Here is a 17,811-nt window from a genome sequence, read left to right on the forward strand (position 1 = left end):
CATAGTTGGTTTTATATAGAGACAATGGAGAACAAATTTGCTTCTAAGATCTTCCATGTAAAATTCCAGGCACCTCAACATTCATATTTTTATCAGTTCTCAGTATAGATTTTACATGTTCACTTTTTGCAAATTGTGGCCAAAAAAAGTTTCTATTTCTTATGCTACTCATGGATGTCAGAGGTTAGTTTAAGGCTTTTTTTTTTTTATGTAGCACACTATAAGAAATATAATTCAGCTCTCAATGAAACACCATTCCTGATTTTCCTTTTTAATAAAAAATTGAATTAGTCTATTATCTACTAATTTTAGGGAAAAGATTAGAAAAAGGAGAAAGTGAATGACTTACCTTTCAATATGTATGACTCCAAATAAAGTAGCTGAACAAAAAGCTTACTATAGTTTTAACAAAAAGTAGAATTCAGCATAATTGAAGTTCTTTTCATATCCCGTGTAAGGAATGCTTGTTACTGAAGTTGCCTGAATAAATTCATTGTTTAGTCATGTCATTTACAAGGCAGTCTTAGGATACCGGCTCTGAAGATTAAGTACACAGTTAAATGTCAGAATAGACTGCCGAATGATATATAAATGCTTTTGTGAACATTTTGTGTTTGCTTTAGAAGGCTGATCGGTTAAACCTGTGACAATTTTACTTATTTAAAAGAGATAAACAAGAAGATGAATGGTATTAGTCTATCCCTATATGGGTTAAGTAACTATGAATTTTATATAGAAAGCTACCAATGTTAGATACACGTAGAACTATTTTTCAATGTGGTTGAAGCCAAGGAAGTGGTTAGTTAACATAAGTACCTCAAAAGCCTTAAGTGGATACCTATTAAAAGGTATACAAAATATAAATAATACCGTGTATTTTTAAAAATTTTAAATAAACACAAAGAATATATAGGTATACATGTTATAATTTCAAAGTCAACACTAGCACATAAGTTTTTCTTATCTAAATACATACTAAGATATTTCCTATATCAACACATGCACCTACAAACACATGGCCATGCACATAACCTTGCTTTCTGCCACTTGCAAGAAAGTTAGAATATACAATATAGTACATTGTTTCAACTTAAATCATATTGGCAAATTAATGAGGATGACATTAAAAAATTCTGATCTAAGAAATCAAAATACAGGAAGATAATTATTCCATAGATTAAAAACACTGAAGACTGATGGGAAGTTAAGATTTAAATTGTTTGTCCCAATAATCTTGAAAGATACAGAAGAGACAGGATTGGTTGTAAACTCTCGGAATACTCTGTTTGGCAATTGGGACTTTTGTAGTCTCGCAATCCAGGCCAGAGACTCAGACCACCGATGCCTCAGATCGCAGAGAGATGGTGATGCTCTGGGCAGTTCTCCGCAAGGCAGGGGGAGCGGATGGAGATCTGGATGCCCATCGGGATGGGAGACGGCGATTTGCTGGTCTAGCAGGTCGGGAAAATCCTTTTCCATGTGAGGATTTCACTGCCAGGGATTCCTGTGACACAAATGAAAACATTCATCTCACGATTCAGGCACCAACAATGGGCTTAATAAATTGTGGACACCGACTGTGGGATGAATGTATTACCATATCTATGAGCAAGAAAAAGCATTGAAAATGAAAGAAGGTATTTGTCTGGCGTTTGTGGTCTTGAGTGTTTTAATCAAAGCAATTCACTTTTAATATGAAAATAGCATTTGATAATATTGTAGATCTCTTCACATTGACGAGTTTTGATACGACTGCTTTCTTTTTAGAACTACGAGTTCAGGATCCAAAAGTTCATGTAGGATAGTTTTGATATGACGAAACTAAAGATTTTTCTTAGTGTTAGGTGTTAGGATATTTTAGTGCTGTTTAAAAACAAAAAGACAGTAATTTAAAGAAGAATTCATTTACGTCCAGTTATTTTATATAAAGTTACTGACACTTCTAGAGGTCCTAAACAAAAGGCACACAAACCACCAAATGATTTGCCTGATGTTATCTTTTTTTTCCCCCTTAAGAACCACTGTTACTATTTCTCAAGTTTCAAAATTACCATTAAAATACTTTTTTTTTTTCCAGGAGCCATGGCCTATTTTAAAGAAATCTTTAAAATACTTTTAAATATAACTTCATTTTAATTGCTAATGAAGAATTGTGATCTATATTGGGTATCGTCTGATGACTGAAAACAATTTCCTTCTCTTCCCTTCTCTTTCTTTCCTTTCTTCCTGTTTTGCTTCCTTTTTATTTTAATGGAAGAAAAGCCATTGCCATTAAAAAGCAATTAAAAAGCTTTCATGACACATTTTACACCTTTGGTTCTTATCAACCTTCTTAACAAAGCCTGTGGTCTTTGACTTGAGCTGGGCAGTAAGAATGGTCTTTCTTTTTTTTAACTGTTTTTTTTGTTTTGTTTTGTTTTGTTTTTTGTCTTTTATTTCTATGACCATAACCTGCATCTACTTTTTCTCTCCTTGGAGTCTTATTTTTTCACACTTGTCCCCGGGGAGGGGGAATGGAGAACTCCTGAGGATCTACAGTAGAGGACCCCTCCCAAACCCATGATCAATGCAAAAATGGTAACTATTTAGTAACATTTGTTAGTTAATGAGAATTTTGGCTGTTTATTGTATATATGCTTCCATTTCCCATCTGAAACCACAGGATCATACAGGTATTTTGGGGATCAACTGAAAAATGAAATACAAAAACAGGATAATTGTTTGTACCTTGGGCAAACAGGCAAAGTTTCTGATAAAACGGATGTAAACTGATATTTTTGTAAGATTTGAAAGAATGATACAATTTTTTTTTGTTTTTACACAAGAAGGAGGCAAGCTGCATAATCTAAAACTATGCTGCATACACATGTGCTGTGTAAAACTAGCACTGGCTAATTATAACAATACAGCACCCTGTAAATTTTTGTATATTATGCATAAAAGGGACTAATGGATAATTCTTCACTGTAAATACCAATCTTTTCAACCAATTTTTCTCCTCTAATTAGCAAAGATTATACTCTTTTGCAGGATTAACAGTTTACTTAAATCCCCATTTTCAGTGGCGGGGGGAACGGCAATTTCCATGCAAAGAACTTATACAAATAATAATGACCTTAAACTTTTTTACACTACAACATCATTTTTATATTTCCATGTACTGCCTTTTAGCTCCACAATAAGAGAACTTCATAAGGCACTATTTTAAATGATGTTTTTTAAATCCATACTCATATTCATGTGACTGATCCCATGAGGAAGAGCACGAATCAAATTCTGGGAATGACAGACCTAATCATAGCAAATAACTAAAAAGAGCAAGTTATTTTTAAAACATTTCCCATGTACTTTAAGAAATATAAACACTTCAATAGGATAAAATTCTACAGATTAACAAATGCACATTCAGAATATTTTTTTCACAAAGGAAGCTCACAACAAATATTTGATCTTTTTGAGGTTCTTAAGCCTAATTATATTACCTTGTGCCATTTCAGAATTTTTTTAAAAATTATAATGTGCTATTCTCAGACTTAAAAACTATACTTTAAACCTATAACGAAAAAGAATATGAAAAGGAATATATGTATATATATGTATGACTGAAACATTACGCTGTACACCAGAAATTGACACAACACTGTAAACTGACTATACTTCAATAAAACAAACAAACAAAAAACAACAAAAATTATACGTTTAAAAGTTCATATTGTGCTATAATCCTAAGGTTTCTATTTGTTCACAAACAAAGAGCCAAGGAACTAAGAAGATGTTAAAATGTGTGCCTATGTTCTATTTATATGAATGGGCAACTGACTGAATTCGGGGCCACTGCTGAATACGGATTCAGTTCTACCAAAATATGTTAAATTGCTTTCTCACCTCTATTACCTTTTTCCGATCTACTCCTTGCTTCACCTGCTGTGCCCCACACATAGCTGTCTTTTGCTGAAGCTCTTGTTCTATCTGGAGCTTTTCTAAAGGCTGATTTAATGTGGCTCCACCAGTGACATCAGAATTACATTTGGTCCAATTATCCTGGAAGCATTTAGAATTTTGCAATACAGACCCTGCTGACGTTTCGTAGGTTTTCAGCAGTTTTTCCACCACACCATAATTTGACCTGGGATCAGCCGATCTTGGTCGGCCAGACAAATTACTTGGTCTCCAGTCATGCTCCTGGAACATATTCCGGTAACTGCGCGGGCTTACATGCTCCTGTGTTTGTTTGAAGAGGCCTGTTGTGGATTTTTTAGTGGAATTATCAGGCACAGTTTCCTTGGGCACAGGCACGTGGGCGCTAGTTTTCAGAATGTCAGAAACAGTGTCACTTTCTGAAGCATTACCTGCACAAGTAATTAAGGTATCACAGGGCTGAAGATCTTCAGATGATCCTGAGAAGCTTTGATTTTGCTGAACTGCATGACAATTTCTATCTGTTCTAAATACGATCCTGTTAAATTCATCAGTCTTTTCTGCCAGCTTTTCATTTCTAGTAGTCTTTTCAAAGCCACAACCGAAACTTCTCAGTGGGCCAGTGCTCTGTGTCACTGAGGAACAGTAGTCATTGCCTACATGAAGACCAGGATGAGATTTAGCAGGCTGATCTGGGATCGCCTTTTCATATTTTGGTTTATTGGGAATAGAGCAGGTTTTCTGAGACCAGAGTGTAGAGGGGCTATTTTTTGCACCTGTCCCAATGTCAGATGACCACATGCTAAGTCCAACATTCTCATTACATGAAGGCTTGTTATCTATTTTGGTTTCTGGTGCCAAAGAAGAAAATATGATACCATCTTTCAAAGTCTTCCCTTCATTTAGACACAGTGTAGGCATTGCATCATGCGGCCACAGGAAATGAGGACTGCAGTTCAGTTCACCTTGACCTTCTTGGGCCACCCTGCTGCTATGGTCTAAACTTCCCTTCAGACTTCCATGGGCTTGCTCAGAATAGGAGCTGGGAAAATTTCGAGATGTGCTTCTTGGAGGAGGAACTGGTGGAGTTTCATTTCTTTGCAGATCAATTGCATCGGTTCCACTTTTGTTCTTAGAATTGTTTAGGAAAACTTTGGTACAGCACAGATTCTTTGTATTTTTCTGTTTTTCTTTTTCTAAATTGGTTGAAGGAAGGCACTGCCCATTGTTGATCATGTGATCTCCATGAGGCATGTTAATTACATTTGGCATTTCCTGGAGAAAAGAATCTGACTTCATCCTAAACAGTTATAAAACATGGTATATTAGTGATAACTTTACTTATGACAAGCCCTTAAAGACACTGAGACTGAAGCAACGGATTCTGTTACAGGAAAAGGAGTCACAACTTCCTCAAACATTATTTTTTTATAAATCCCTTAGTCCAAAACTTCAAGTTCCTTTTACAGTAAAATAAGGCCTACCTCCCAATGTTGTATTCGAGACTCAACATACATAGTCTGACCCAAAATATCTTTTCAACTGCGTCTCTCATGTTTTCTATTACCTGAAACTTCGCCTACACTCAGACTAGACTGTGTGTGGTCTCTGGGGTGTCTGCTACTGGGGTTCCCATTTCTGTAGGTTTTTCTCTTGCCATTTCCTTATATCCTCTTTGCCTACTGAATCCCTATTCATTATGTCTTCTGAGCCCAAGTTCCTCTCCTTGAATCTGAAATAACATTCTAAGTAGTAGGATGGAAATCTGAATCAAAGTGCAAAGAGACATGAGCAATACCAAACGGAAGGTGTTATTTGGACATGAAAGAAAAGTGACAATTTTGTTGATGGGTAAAGGGCATATAAGCAAAGGGGGCTTCAGAAACAATAGTAAGGCTATTCAGAGGACAGTGAGTACTTTGCTGTGAATGGAACATAAAGCAAGAATGGGAAGGATGATGGAAAGTAAGACAGGTGCATTAGGTTAACTTGTAATGACTTTCAATTACATATTAAGGATTTTGAGCTTTTTTCTAAAGACCATGAAGTGACAGTGAAAACTTTATATGTGATGTGGTTTATAGAAGAAAATGGACAAGTAATAATTTTCTGAGTTATCAAAATAAAAACCTAAATATAGCAATAATGTGGATTCATAAATTAAAGTTAATCATATTGATAAATATAAATCATACTTATATCCCTTCAACTTATGAGATCACTTACAATAAAGGGCAGACAAATGCTCATTAACAGAGAACAGTAGGCAATAAAGAGAATGAGAAATAAATGACTCAAAATATTTCAGTGGAACATCACTATATAATTAAAACACCACACTGTTAAATCTGACATAGTTTAAAGATGTATTTAACTAGATTAACCCAGTATACTCTTCCACTGGCCAAATACTCAACATGAAAAAACCCAAAACAAAAACTACATTACAGGATACTTGCTAATTTATTTTGGTGGGCACAGCTTAACTAAACACCAAAAGAGTAAAGTGTGCCTCAGAGTCAAATTACAGAGTTAGAAGATCTGCTTTAAGAATTAGTGAACAGAGAAATATTCAATTTACATTTTTATCTCCTATCTAAGATGACAGCTTTTAATCACATTACTAATTCTCCCTAAGAAAGTGTGAATGAGATGCCAGAGGCAATTTGGGTTCATTAACTGAAAACAATATTCTTTTTTTTTATTTTCCAACATAAAATCATCAGAGATGTACCAGCCTACCTTCTGTGGTTAGACCGCTTTCGAATTTCCTCTTGAAAGCTGCATAATTCTTCACTAACTTTGGCAAGTTCTTCAAGAGCCTTTATACATATAAGCAATAGCATGTTAGCCTTTTGAAATGTAAATGTTTCTTTAGAAGCAGTCCCAGGCCAACCCCTCCTACTTACCGTGTTGAGGGCGCTGGAGCAGCTCCCACTGTCTCCCCCAGAAGTCCTCAGGTCAGGCCAGGCCTCACCCTCCCTTTGTTTATCTGTGGTCAAAGAATCCATGAACTCTACTTTGGATTTTTTGGTTGCTTTTTGCTCCTTACACATTTGATTTCTTTCATGAAATAAGTTTTGCTCTGTGTTATCTTTTTTTCCCAGATCATCCCTATGATTCAACCCTGTAAATTCACATTGTCCTGAATTGGGGTAATTTGGAGAAGATTCCACCATTTTATCTTGAATGGCCTTATCACAACCAAGATCAATGATCTTAGCACGTTCACGCATGTTGACTTTCCTCCGAAGTTTTACTTCGTGGCAGAGCTGGAAGGAAAACAAAGATAAAAATGTCTCCCTAATCCACTTTGTCAGTACTTTTGACACTAAGTACATTGTTTTGCGTTCTTTATGCCATATTGCTGTCTACTACCCCAGAGTATTAATGTTTATGCTGCTAAATCGTGCTTCTAAAATCTAGATTAGCCAGAACAACAATGTGATAAACTATAGAGATTACTTTAGTAGGCCAAAGCATGGATGGTAATTTCTATCTTTCTGAGTAGAAATCAACTCATTCAAAAATAAAATAAACCTGTACTTCTATATGGATGTCATGACACAGAAGCACTGTAAACAAAACTGCAATGACCAGAATCAACTACTGGCAATGCTCTCGCACTGCTTGCAGAGAGAAGTAAGAGTTTAATATTACGGTTCTACTTTTACAATATATGATCCTACTTGTGTGCTAACACTTAACTGTCCAAATAGTTGACCATCTCACAAAGTGATTCAGCTCATTCCGTTCCCTCAGTACACATTTTGCAACCAAAAGATACTTCCTTTGGAAGCTATGTTGGTGAGGGCCAGGTATTACTGAGATGTTTTTTAATGCCAAAGCTATACACATTCAAAAGAAATTTCTTGGTGGTAGGGGAGGTATAGCTTAGTGGTAGAGCTCATGTTGAGCGCGCACAAGGTCCTGGGTTCAATCCCCAGTACCTCCGTTAACAACAACATAAAGTTTCTTGTGCTGATTTAAACAAATGTGACCCTGTCCTATATAATACAGTATCATCTAATAGTCTTTGATCATCTGTTAGTCTATGTTGAAGTGCGCCCCAAATTATTTCTTTGAGAACTTAATTTAACTTGCAAGTACTTAGCTCATCCCTGAATAGTGAAAGTAAGTGGCTTTTTCTTCAGGCCAGAGTTCTGGGAACGCTTGCCAAATTCCAGCGACTGTCGGATAACCACTAAAGCAAATGACTCTACATTTTACAGCCACAACTGATATCTGCACTACATCTATTATTCAAGGAATATGAGAACAGATTTATTGCTGCTCAGTATTTACCCAAGTCTCAGATGAGGGAAACACTATAAATAGTTAATGCCTAACGGATATGCATTTATTTCCCTAGATACTTATAAATCTGTCATTGGATGAAGTCAGAATAGCATCAAATTGCAGCTATGAATCCACTGTTTGGCTCCTGTAAAATTATCTGTACTGAACTGTTGTAGGTATTATAATTTTGGCTGACCTTGAGGGACATTATAAGAGACAGCCCTCAAAAGTACCATGCTAAATCCAAGGATACTGTTGGTGGCATCGTCCTCTATTTGAGGAGCCATAGATGAAAACAAAATTGCTTTAGTTGCAAAGTCAGGGAAGAAAGTGCTATTTTGGGGAAATAGGTTTGCTTTTGTTTTCTGAATACTGAGAAAGATGCATCTGATCATTTTTTGTTAGTTACTAGAAAGACAGACTTGCTGCATGCATTTCACATATGAGCCTCCCTCTTGTCTTCCTTTCATCTTCTTCTTCTAGTTTTGACATACTTTACCTTATATAGAATTTCATTTGACATCTTAAATTCTCTCAGGGATTTCAGTGAAGTATGAATAAACAATGTAATATTATTGATGGAAAACCATTTATTTGGTATCCTTAATCTGTGTTATTTGGTACCCTGCCCTGTTTTCAGTGGTTATCGGATCATTCGAACAAAAGAGACAAACAGGAAAGCTTGCAATGTGATAAAAAAAAAAATTCCCAAGCATTATTAACTCTATTCAGGATTTCTATCTGCATTATTCTAGGTTTCAAATGATCCATGTGTGTACTTCTTGGTTTTGCAATAGCAAATGCAATGACTGTGGATAGTGGCTGAATAAAGGATCATTAGCATCTTAATACCCAGCACTGATTTCACTAGATGATATCATTATTTGGAATCACTGAAGCTGTGAGTGTACCTGGAAACCTATAATTTTCTAGTTTATGGCTTAATAAGTGTATCTGATTTAATATACAGAACTTAATGATAAATATGAGACAAATATCATCTGTTATGCTTGTGGCAGGTTATATTTTTTCCAACTGTCGATTTTTAATTTTAGCTAAAAAGATTGTCTTGATTTTCTGTGACATGTGAAGATAATTTCCTCCTGTTGTCCTCAATCTTTTCTACTCTCAGCTTTGCAGCCCGTAAGAAGGAATGTATAAATTCTTACAGGTATAAACCTGCAAGTAGAAAAAAATGCACACCATGCCATTTTATATAAGGAACTTGAGCACATCCATGAATTTTGGTCTCCATGGGGGCTCCTGGAACCAACCCTCCGTGCTTACTGAGGGAGGACTACATATACTAGTGTGATAAGGGGGGCACAATGCTAGTTTTCAGGTATTGAAGAGCATCATCCATGGGCATTCTGTGTAAGCACATTATCTAAACATATTTCCAGGTGTGGTGCTGTAAACTGCGGGCAGCGTGCCGTAAGGAGCACCACAGCTACTACCCAAGATAAGGAAAAAATATTCCAGTCCGCCTGTCTTCTTGATGCAGAATGAGACAGTATTTTTATGGACTGTCATCCTATGTTTAAAGCATGTTTAATGCCTGTTTATTGATAAGGCTAATATTTTCCATAGACGGAATCTACAGGGCTGTCAGAATAATTATTTGGCAATAACAAATTTAACCAGACAGCAGACTGTCTTAGCTACGTGGCTCAAACAATTGGCTAGACTGATCCTCTCTTAATTATTTTGCTTGGATGCTAGAATTATCTGAGACTGTTACTAACTGGACCTTCCAGATCTTTGTGAGCCAGTGACCTATGACTCCAGGCTCTGGACAGGAGTTGTGGATTCTGATTTGACCTAGCCATCTCCAGTCTGAGCCTCTGGGTGGAGGAGTTAAGAAAGTAAGCAAAAGGCATTTTCCAAACTCTAGAAGGATAAGAAGTGAATTTTCCTATCCACCTTTAGTCATCCTCAACATGCTTGCTTTCTCAGATCTATTTTAGAAGAATAGTTTAATAGCTACTCTTTTTTTTTATTTTTCCTTTAAGCATGCCAATTTGTATTTTATTCACAACCAATTACATGTCCGTTAATAAGAAAAATATTTGCACTATAAACACAGAAAGCACCAGCTTTGTCTGTGAATAAAGGCCAAGGAGTCTGTTAAAATAACTGCCTTGGCAATGTGCACAAAACCATATAAGTCAATAGCATGAATGTTATAAGAAAGCAAAGTAAGTATAAATAATTTTCGGTTGGGATAAGCTTGACTATACATCAATGCAAATACTTAAAGGAATTATTCCAGCTCCAATAGGCTGAAGGGATAATATGACCATTTGTATCAGAGTCAGAGTCATGGTATACCATTTTCCACACACTCTTCCCTAATAAATGTGACAATAAATGTGGCACACCTTGCCAGAGTAAATACCACGTCCACTGCCATTTTCCTTTTGATAAATGACACTCTTTTTGAGTCTACTGGATTATCTAATATGTAATTTCCTTTAGTAGACTTAGTCATACATCATGTCAGGAAAGATCTATATTTTAATGCCCAATTATAATTTTGTTAATATATATTCCACCATTATGCTTTTCTTATGTTTTCCTCCTGGGCCCAGTATTTGAAAACTTATGCAACATACATATCTCACTTTTGATACCAAGGCACTCTAGTCAGAAAATTAAAAGTTAATACATTTCAGAGCAACATTTCAAGTTCTAATTTTCATGCAAGATTATAAAATAAGCCATAGTCTTTTTACAATACCATTGAGTTAGGTTATGCTATTTTGGGTCTAATCAGTATCACTGAGACATGCATCTTTTAGGTGGAAAAGGAAAAGAAAAAATAGTTTTCAATAAAAAGCCAAGCAACAGAATTTTCATTCTGAGTTTTAAGTTTCCAATGTATTCAAAACAGATCAACTCGTACCTCTTCTATCTTCTTCTGCATGATCTTCCATTGACTTTCCCATTCCTTTCTTTCATTGTCAAATTGGTCCAGTAGTTCCATCTTTTCCTTGTGCCAGTCAGTCTCTGTGTTCTCCCACTGCTTATGTAGGTCCATGGCAACCGTGTGAGTGTTAGCGAAGGGGTGTTTCTGCTCGTCTCTGCCTTCTCTTAACTGTTTCTTGGAAGCTTGGAGTTGTTTTATTTGAAGCAGTCTCACTTGCCTTTAAAATAAAGCCTAATATAAACATAAGAAGAGAGAGTTCCAAATCTGTGTGCTTTCTGGAAACATTTTATCAGTTTGTCAAGAGACACTGACATAAACAAACTATAGGAAACTTGGACTCAAAAGACGAGAAGAGATGACAGAAAAATCTGCTGAAGGAAAAACTAACACAGTGGAAAAAACAAGTATTGTCCACACTTTTTTCTTCCCCTTTCTGCAACCAGACAGCAAAATTATAGTGTACAAGATGGCTAAATGCATGTGTGAGACAGAAGTGTTCCTTTAACTAACCACCTAATCTAAAGATAGAATTTTTCATGAGTGGGAGTATGAAATTCAACTGTATAGTCACATTTACACGACTGTGGTATATTCTGCTGCAACAGAATAACTCCTTCCGGATACAGATATATACACACCAAGATGAATGTCAAATGCATTTTCATGGTACATTCAAATAGGCTGTTTATAGGTTATTTTTTTAATTCTCTATGTGCATAATAACATTATCTGTAAATAATGACAGGTTCGTTTCTCCTTCTCCACTTATTATGCTTAAAATTTTTCTATATTAATTTACTGCTACAATAAACATTGAAGAGAAAAAAAAATTACTCTTTCTGTTCCAGATCATATAGCTCTGTGACTTAAACTCTTGAGACAGCGCTGGACTACAGTCTCAATTTTATATTGAGTTCAAGCCCATGACAAATGTGTACTGTATTAATAAGACCCCAGCATTGGTAGTCAATCTGGGACTAATGTATCAGCAAGAAACTAAACTAAAGCATAAAAAAATTTCATTATTTTACTTCATCAAGTAAAACGTAAGAGCAGAAAAACTATCCTGGAAGCCATATGTTAAAACATATCTATGCTCTTTTTTTCCTGATGTATACCGTCAGAATACAGAGAATTAATACTGAATACAGAGAATTAAGGAAAATGTTTTGATCCATTTTCAGGGAAATCCTTGATCATGTTAATCAGTGACTGAAAGAATTAGGTTTCTAGCATTTAGGATATGTGTATTTAGGATTTGAAGATGTACTTTAAGATACCTGACTGGTAGCTCTAAGTCATCTAAAATTTCTGAGGTTTAGTTTATTTAACATTAAAATGGGGGCTATCCACAGGTTATTATAAAGATTAAATGACATATGGAATGCAAAGTGGTTTCAGAAATTCAAATTTTTCCTTATTTTTGCTTTTAAAAATTTCCACTGAAAACGATTTTTATTAATAAAGTCAGATACTTTTTTGTGGGGTAGAAAACATGTTTAAAATGTTTGACTCTCCATCTAAGATAATCAGGACTATAAGAAGTCTTACTCTTCAGCATTTTAGGCCATGACCAAAATGCCTTAACTTACCAGGTGGCAGCTGATGTTAATTATGAGCAAAGTTCTCAAAAGTTGATAGCTACCTGGGTGCTGGCATTGTGGAATGAAGCCCACAACCCAGGTGGCAAGCCCCATTCTGCGATCACAGAAGACAGCTGCATAGTTCATATCCCAAATATAAGATAAACATTGAAGACATTTCATTTTTTTCAGACTTTCTGAATGTGCACATCTGACTGATAAACTGTTCTGAACACATATTTTTTGAGCTGCAACCTATTAATGAATTATAATAGACTAATAAGGAATAACAATGTCACTGCTATCTGTATGCAGGGCTCCACCTTCAAAAACGCCCTGATAATATGAGGATCTATATGGCTACTCTTCTCTCAAAAAAATCTGCCACAGATACTCCTTGATCACTCTTACCAATTTCTTTGGTACTCACAAAACTATGACGAGTTCAGTCAAGAAAAAAAAAAAGTAGTTTCAGATTTAGCCCTTAAAAATGCTATCATGTCTCAATTTACGCCCTTAGCCATGCTAGTTTTCTGACTCATTTTCCATCCTCTCTGTCATCCTTCGTCCCTTTTGCTACCCTCCAATCCTATGAGACAGTGAACACAAACACCTGCCACAGCAAATGCAAGTTGCCCCCAAATAAATGTGTCAATGAAGACCTAACAAAATGAAGAGTAAAGAATATAAAGAATTTTCTGTTTTGTTTGTTTTGGTGAATCAGTCATTGATCTCGATTTCCTGTTAATCTCCTAGGTTCATCAAGTAACTATTCACAGGAAGTGCAGGCAGTGCTAATTTTCAGAGACTGCAGACTCCTTTAAAACCAGATGTAATTAACTGTGAGCTGAAACTACCTTGCTGACTAGCAGGTATTTAAGATTGACACTTCTCAGGAAGAATGGAGTGGTTTAAGACATTAAGAGACAGTTGCAGATTTTATCAAGGGAGTTATGGAAAGAGAACAGACTAATGTCAAGCTACCAGGAAGAGTTGCTATGATAGTCCATATTTCATCCTATTTTTAAACACTGTAACTGTTCACAAATCATCAGAAAGTCTCTTCTACAATTATGTAGCAAATGGCTCCAACTTTTCTTTTTATTCCTAACTGTTCTTGAACCATTTCCAGACCAGGGTTAAAAGGCACCAGGTTCTTTTCTCTTTCACCTATCTGAAGATCATTCAGGAAAACCCTCAGTCGGATTTGTTCCTGGTAACAGGATTATACTTGAACCCAGGGAATGTTCTCAAAGCAGATCGAATCCCACACTTAATTGCAAAGAGTCAATCTCATCACTTAATACAGAAAAAGGCCAATCCCCTTTCCAGGGTTGGAGCAATATCTAGTGCCAGAAAGTGTAATGATTATGGATCAAAAACAAGCCTTTGATAGAAAATTCCTATAGAGCAGTATCTCTGCCAATTTCTGCAGGAGAGTTTATTTCACCTCCCTAGTATCCATGTCTTCTCAGAAATGTCAGATATAATATGGCTGAATATATTGCTTTCTCTATTAAAAATAAAATGGGGTCCATAGAGTTTTCTGAGGATTAAATGTGAAGAAAGAGAATGATTAATCAAAGTGAGTAACACTGTTTTAGATCACAATGGGTGATTGATAAATGCCTGTTTCTTGGTTTCTTCCTTCTGTCCCTGTCTCCCTCCCTCTTTTTTCTTGTCTCCCCACCCGCAACACTCCTTATTTTTATCTATCTTTCTCTGGAATAAAACTGATGATTTTGATTTTCATTTAACCAGAAAATTGACAGAAGCAAGTCTAATCGTGTGAACTCATGTTTTTAATGATTTTCCTTTGCCCTCAGTAGTTTTCAAGTGTTTTAAGATTACACGGCAAGGTAAATATTTAGGAAAACTTTTTTATTGTTTGTAAAAAGTTGGATAGCCAACTCTTATATAAAACTGCTTGTATTATAGTTCTCCTTAAATGTTAAAAAAAAATCCAACTAATAGGGCAATTTTGTAGGGACATAATGTTCTATAATGAGAAGTTATGGGGTACAGTGGCTAAGTCAATTCAAAGACTCAATTTCAGTGCTTTCTGTTGAGGCAAATACAAAAGTTCTCTTTGTTCCTAGTCGGCACTTTTTTCGCCCACAGATGTTGGTATCTCTGTGGGAGAGAAGGAAGAATTTCTGCTGTCGGCCCCACTCCCTGTGTCTCTCTGATTTTCCATTTCATTTTACTTCCTCCAGAATTTCATTCAGAATAAAAATTTATTAGAGCAAATGTACAAGGGTAGAGTGAGCTGCATTCCTCAGTCATGCTCTGTTCACCCCCTCAACCGCTCTAAGCTAGTCTTGCATAATCCACTCTCACCTACTTCGCCTTTCCCACTGCCGGAAGCCAGAGTCGTAGAGTTGGGAGTGGGTTGCGTAAGTAAGGTGATGGGAGGAAAACAGCTCTGCTGACCTTCCGGCCCTACTAGTAAGCAAAATTCAAGAGCAACTTAGGAGTTTCACAGCAAATCGCTGTCATTTCCCAGGTTAGCCTCAAGTTGGCCATGGTAACACTTCTTCGTCTGAAGGGTGCTCCATTCTTACTACACCTTGGTGGTTCCCATTTCAACCTTCATCTGCCCCACTGAAAAGTGGACTGCAGCCAAACAAATGAAAGAGTCTTAGGGGAGTTGACCCAGTTGCAACTTCTCTCTTCTGAGATCTTTATTCAGAGTATTTGTTTCTTGTCCTCTGATTTCCTTTATCTAAACATACTACTTTTCATATAATTAAACATTTTTCATTTGTAGGCGGTTACATATTCCAATACGAATGCCACACACAGTAGGTACTGTCAATCTCACAAGTCCTAGAACAATCCTTTGCCTTGGAGATACTTTGTCCCCTCTTAACTTTGAAGGAATTAGGAATTCCCATGTCTATACCTATCAAAGCTATGCACCATTTGCCTCCAAGATTCTCCAGGCCACCATGAATCACCTGCATCACTTCCACTGATTAACAGATATTATTCCTCCCCTACTCTTCACTGCAAATGCCTATTTCCAAAGCAAGCCATGATATGATTTTGTTACAAGGCAAAAAATGTGCAATCAAATTTTTTATTTCTCTTTCTTGCTATTTCAGCATGTTACTTATGTTCCAATTGGGTCAAGGGGATACTACCATATGCAATTCTGAAGAAATCAATTTTGCCTTCTCATTTTATTATCTTCTCCTTCCTTGTTTTCTCTCCAGTTATATACTCCAACTAGAAAACATCCAACACACAGGCGCACTGATTTTACATCTCTTACTTTTAAAAACTTTGAAAGGCACACTCGGCCTGGGTAAACAGATATCTAAAATTAACCAGCTTAAACAGTGGAAGATGTAGAGGTAAGGATCCCTCCAAACTGCAGATTAAACCATTATGAATAGCAAGCATTTCAACTCAAATTGCAGAAACACTGATGCAGTGAGCAAACCATTATCTTGGATGCAATTACACTGATTCATTTTTCACTGCAATTTTCAAATACCAGCAATTTCAAGGGTCATGAACTCTACTTTGCAACAGTTAAAAATCCTTCTCTTAATGAAAACAGCATTTTAATAAATAAATTTAGTGAAATCCTATGGTAGGCAAAGTGGTATTCAAAGTACTGAGAAACAGCATTGGAGAAACACCGTCTCAGAGAGCGGATGGCACTGTCAGTCCAGAGTCAGGAAATCCACACACAGCAGCTGAGCCCTCTCTTGCCTGGGAGTCAGTAAAATCCGTTACGCACCCCGCCCCGCTGTGTTTAAGCCCAAACACAGACAATGAATCAGGCAGATGTTGAAATCACCCTCCACTTCAAGTCTCCGTAGTTGAAAATATGTCAGCAGCAGCATCTCTATAGTTTGCCGCAATTAGTCACTTGCTTTCAAATTGCCAGAAAGAAACATACCTTTTTGCCCTGGGGAGAAATCCTATGCTCATGGTCAACCACTGGTCAGTCTAGCAAAGGGAAGATAGCTGGTTGTCTCAAAGAGAAAAGTCTCAGCGTGGTGAATCTTGCTTCTTTGCAGGAGATGCGAATGCAAAGTAAGTCCAACCATTCAACCGAGCAGGACTGACAAGTCCCTTTGAAACCTTTACCACTTTCACAAATCAAAAAGCTGCTCAGCTCAGCATCACAGCGCAGCCGAGGCCACTGTGACGTCAGTTTCTCGGAGGCGGCCTTTAAGCCACCCCTTCCAACCAGAGCCCTGTAACTTTAGAGCAGCTCACACACTCTGGGTAAACAACTCCAGGTCCAGGACATTTTTAACTTTTATAAGGGAGCCCAGTATTTCCAAACTTGCCAAAAGGGCTGGCGTTAAGATCACACGATGACAATAGCCAAGTTTAGATTTCGTTCATTTGGAAAAGTTAACTCCTTTTTCACAGGAAAGAATCACCTCCTGCCATACCTCTCTCCTTCCCCTTTTCAGCTTGTGTCAGGATGCAACTTTTGGTGCCTTTGGAAGTTGGTGTCTGGATGTGGTAGAACAAAAGTCCAGAAATTTGATATATATATAAAACCTCAAAAAGATTTATGAAAATGTATCAAACGTCTGTCTTGAAATCAAACAGAAATGGAATATATAAAGACCAGCCTCCTAGCTCTTTTTGATCCTATGACAGCTTGCTGCTTATATTTACAGTGATAGTGATATCTTTCTGCTAGAGAAAATCAGAGCCCATGGGAAAGGATGATAACTGTTGTGGGAAGGAAGAAAAAACCAATGAGATGCCCACGTGCTTGTTGCAGTTAGGGTGTGCTGCATCCCACGTGCATGAAGAGGCTTCTTAAGCCATGACCAAATCGATCTACCCTGGAAATGCTAGGAAGCCTTGCCTCCCGAGCAACATGTCCAGGTTGTGTGTGAATTTCTACACACACAGACCTGCTCACGTTTGGTGTGACTGAGCTCAAAAAGGCATCAAGAGCAACGTTGTGTCTAATTCAGCAAATAAGCTCGACAAAAGTTTAACTTGTGAGGTCTTATCCTCAAGTCTGAAGCAGCTCTTCTGTGTGATCATTAAAGCATTTCGTATATACTGTAATATTATTTTTGGCTGCTTCCAGATAAA

At 36.8% G+C, this 17,811-nt stretch overlaps 1 protein-coding gene across 2 annotated transcripts; it reads right to left on the bottom strand.

The window, feature by feature from the left end:
* Nucleotides 1-908: 908 nt before the first annotated feature.
* Nucleotides 909-16,873, bottom strand: KIAA0408 (KIAA0408 ortholog). Of its 2 annotated transcripts, none has more exons than XM_072965846.1 (6): nucleotides 16,643-16,873; nucleotides 11,123-11,363; nucleotides 6,828-7,190; nucleotides 6,661-6,740; nucleotides 3,895-5,218; nucleotides 909-1,504 (listed from the first exon to the last, which is right to left on the bottom strand). In XM_072965846.1, the coding sequence occupies exons 1-6, from the start codon at nucleotides 16,672-16,674 to the stop codon at nucleotides 1,331-1,333; spliced, it is 2,214 nt and encodes a 737-aa protein (XP_072821947.1). In that variant the 5' UTR covers nucleotides 16,675-16,873; the 3' UTR covers nucleotides 909-1,330. The 2 variants fall into 2 exon arrangements, with proteins under 2 accessions (XP_072821947.1, XP_072821946.1); XM_072965845.1 differs by having other exon boundaries at nucleotides 3,886-5,218.
* Nucleotides 16,874-17,811: the final 938 nt, after the last annotated feature.

The sequence above is a fragment of the Vicugna pacos genome, chromosome 8 (genome assembly GCF_048564905.1).
Source record: "Vicugna pacos chromosome 8, VicPac4, whole genome shotgun sequence".
In the NCBI taxonomy this organism is placed as follows: domain Eukaryota; kingdom Metazoa; phylum Chordata; class Mammalia; order Artiodactyla; family Camelidae; genus Vicugna; species Vicugna pacos.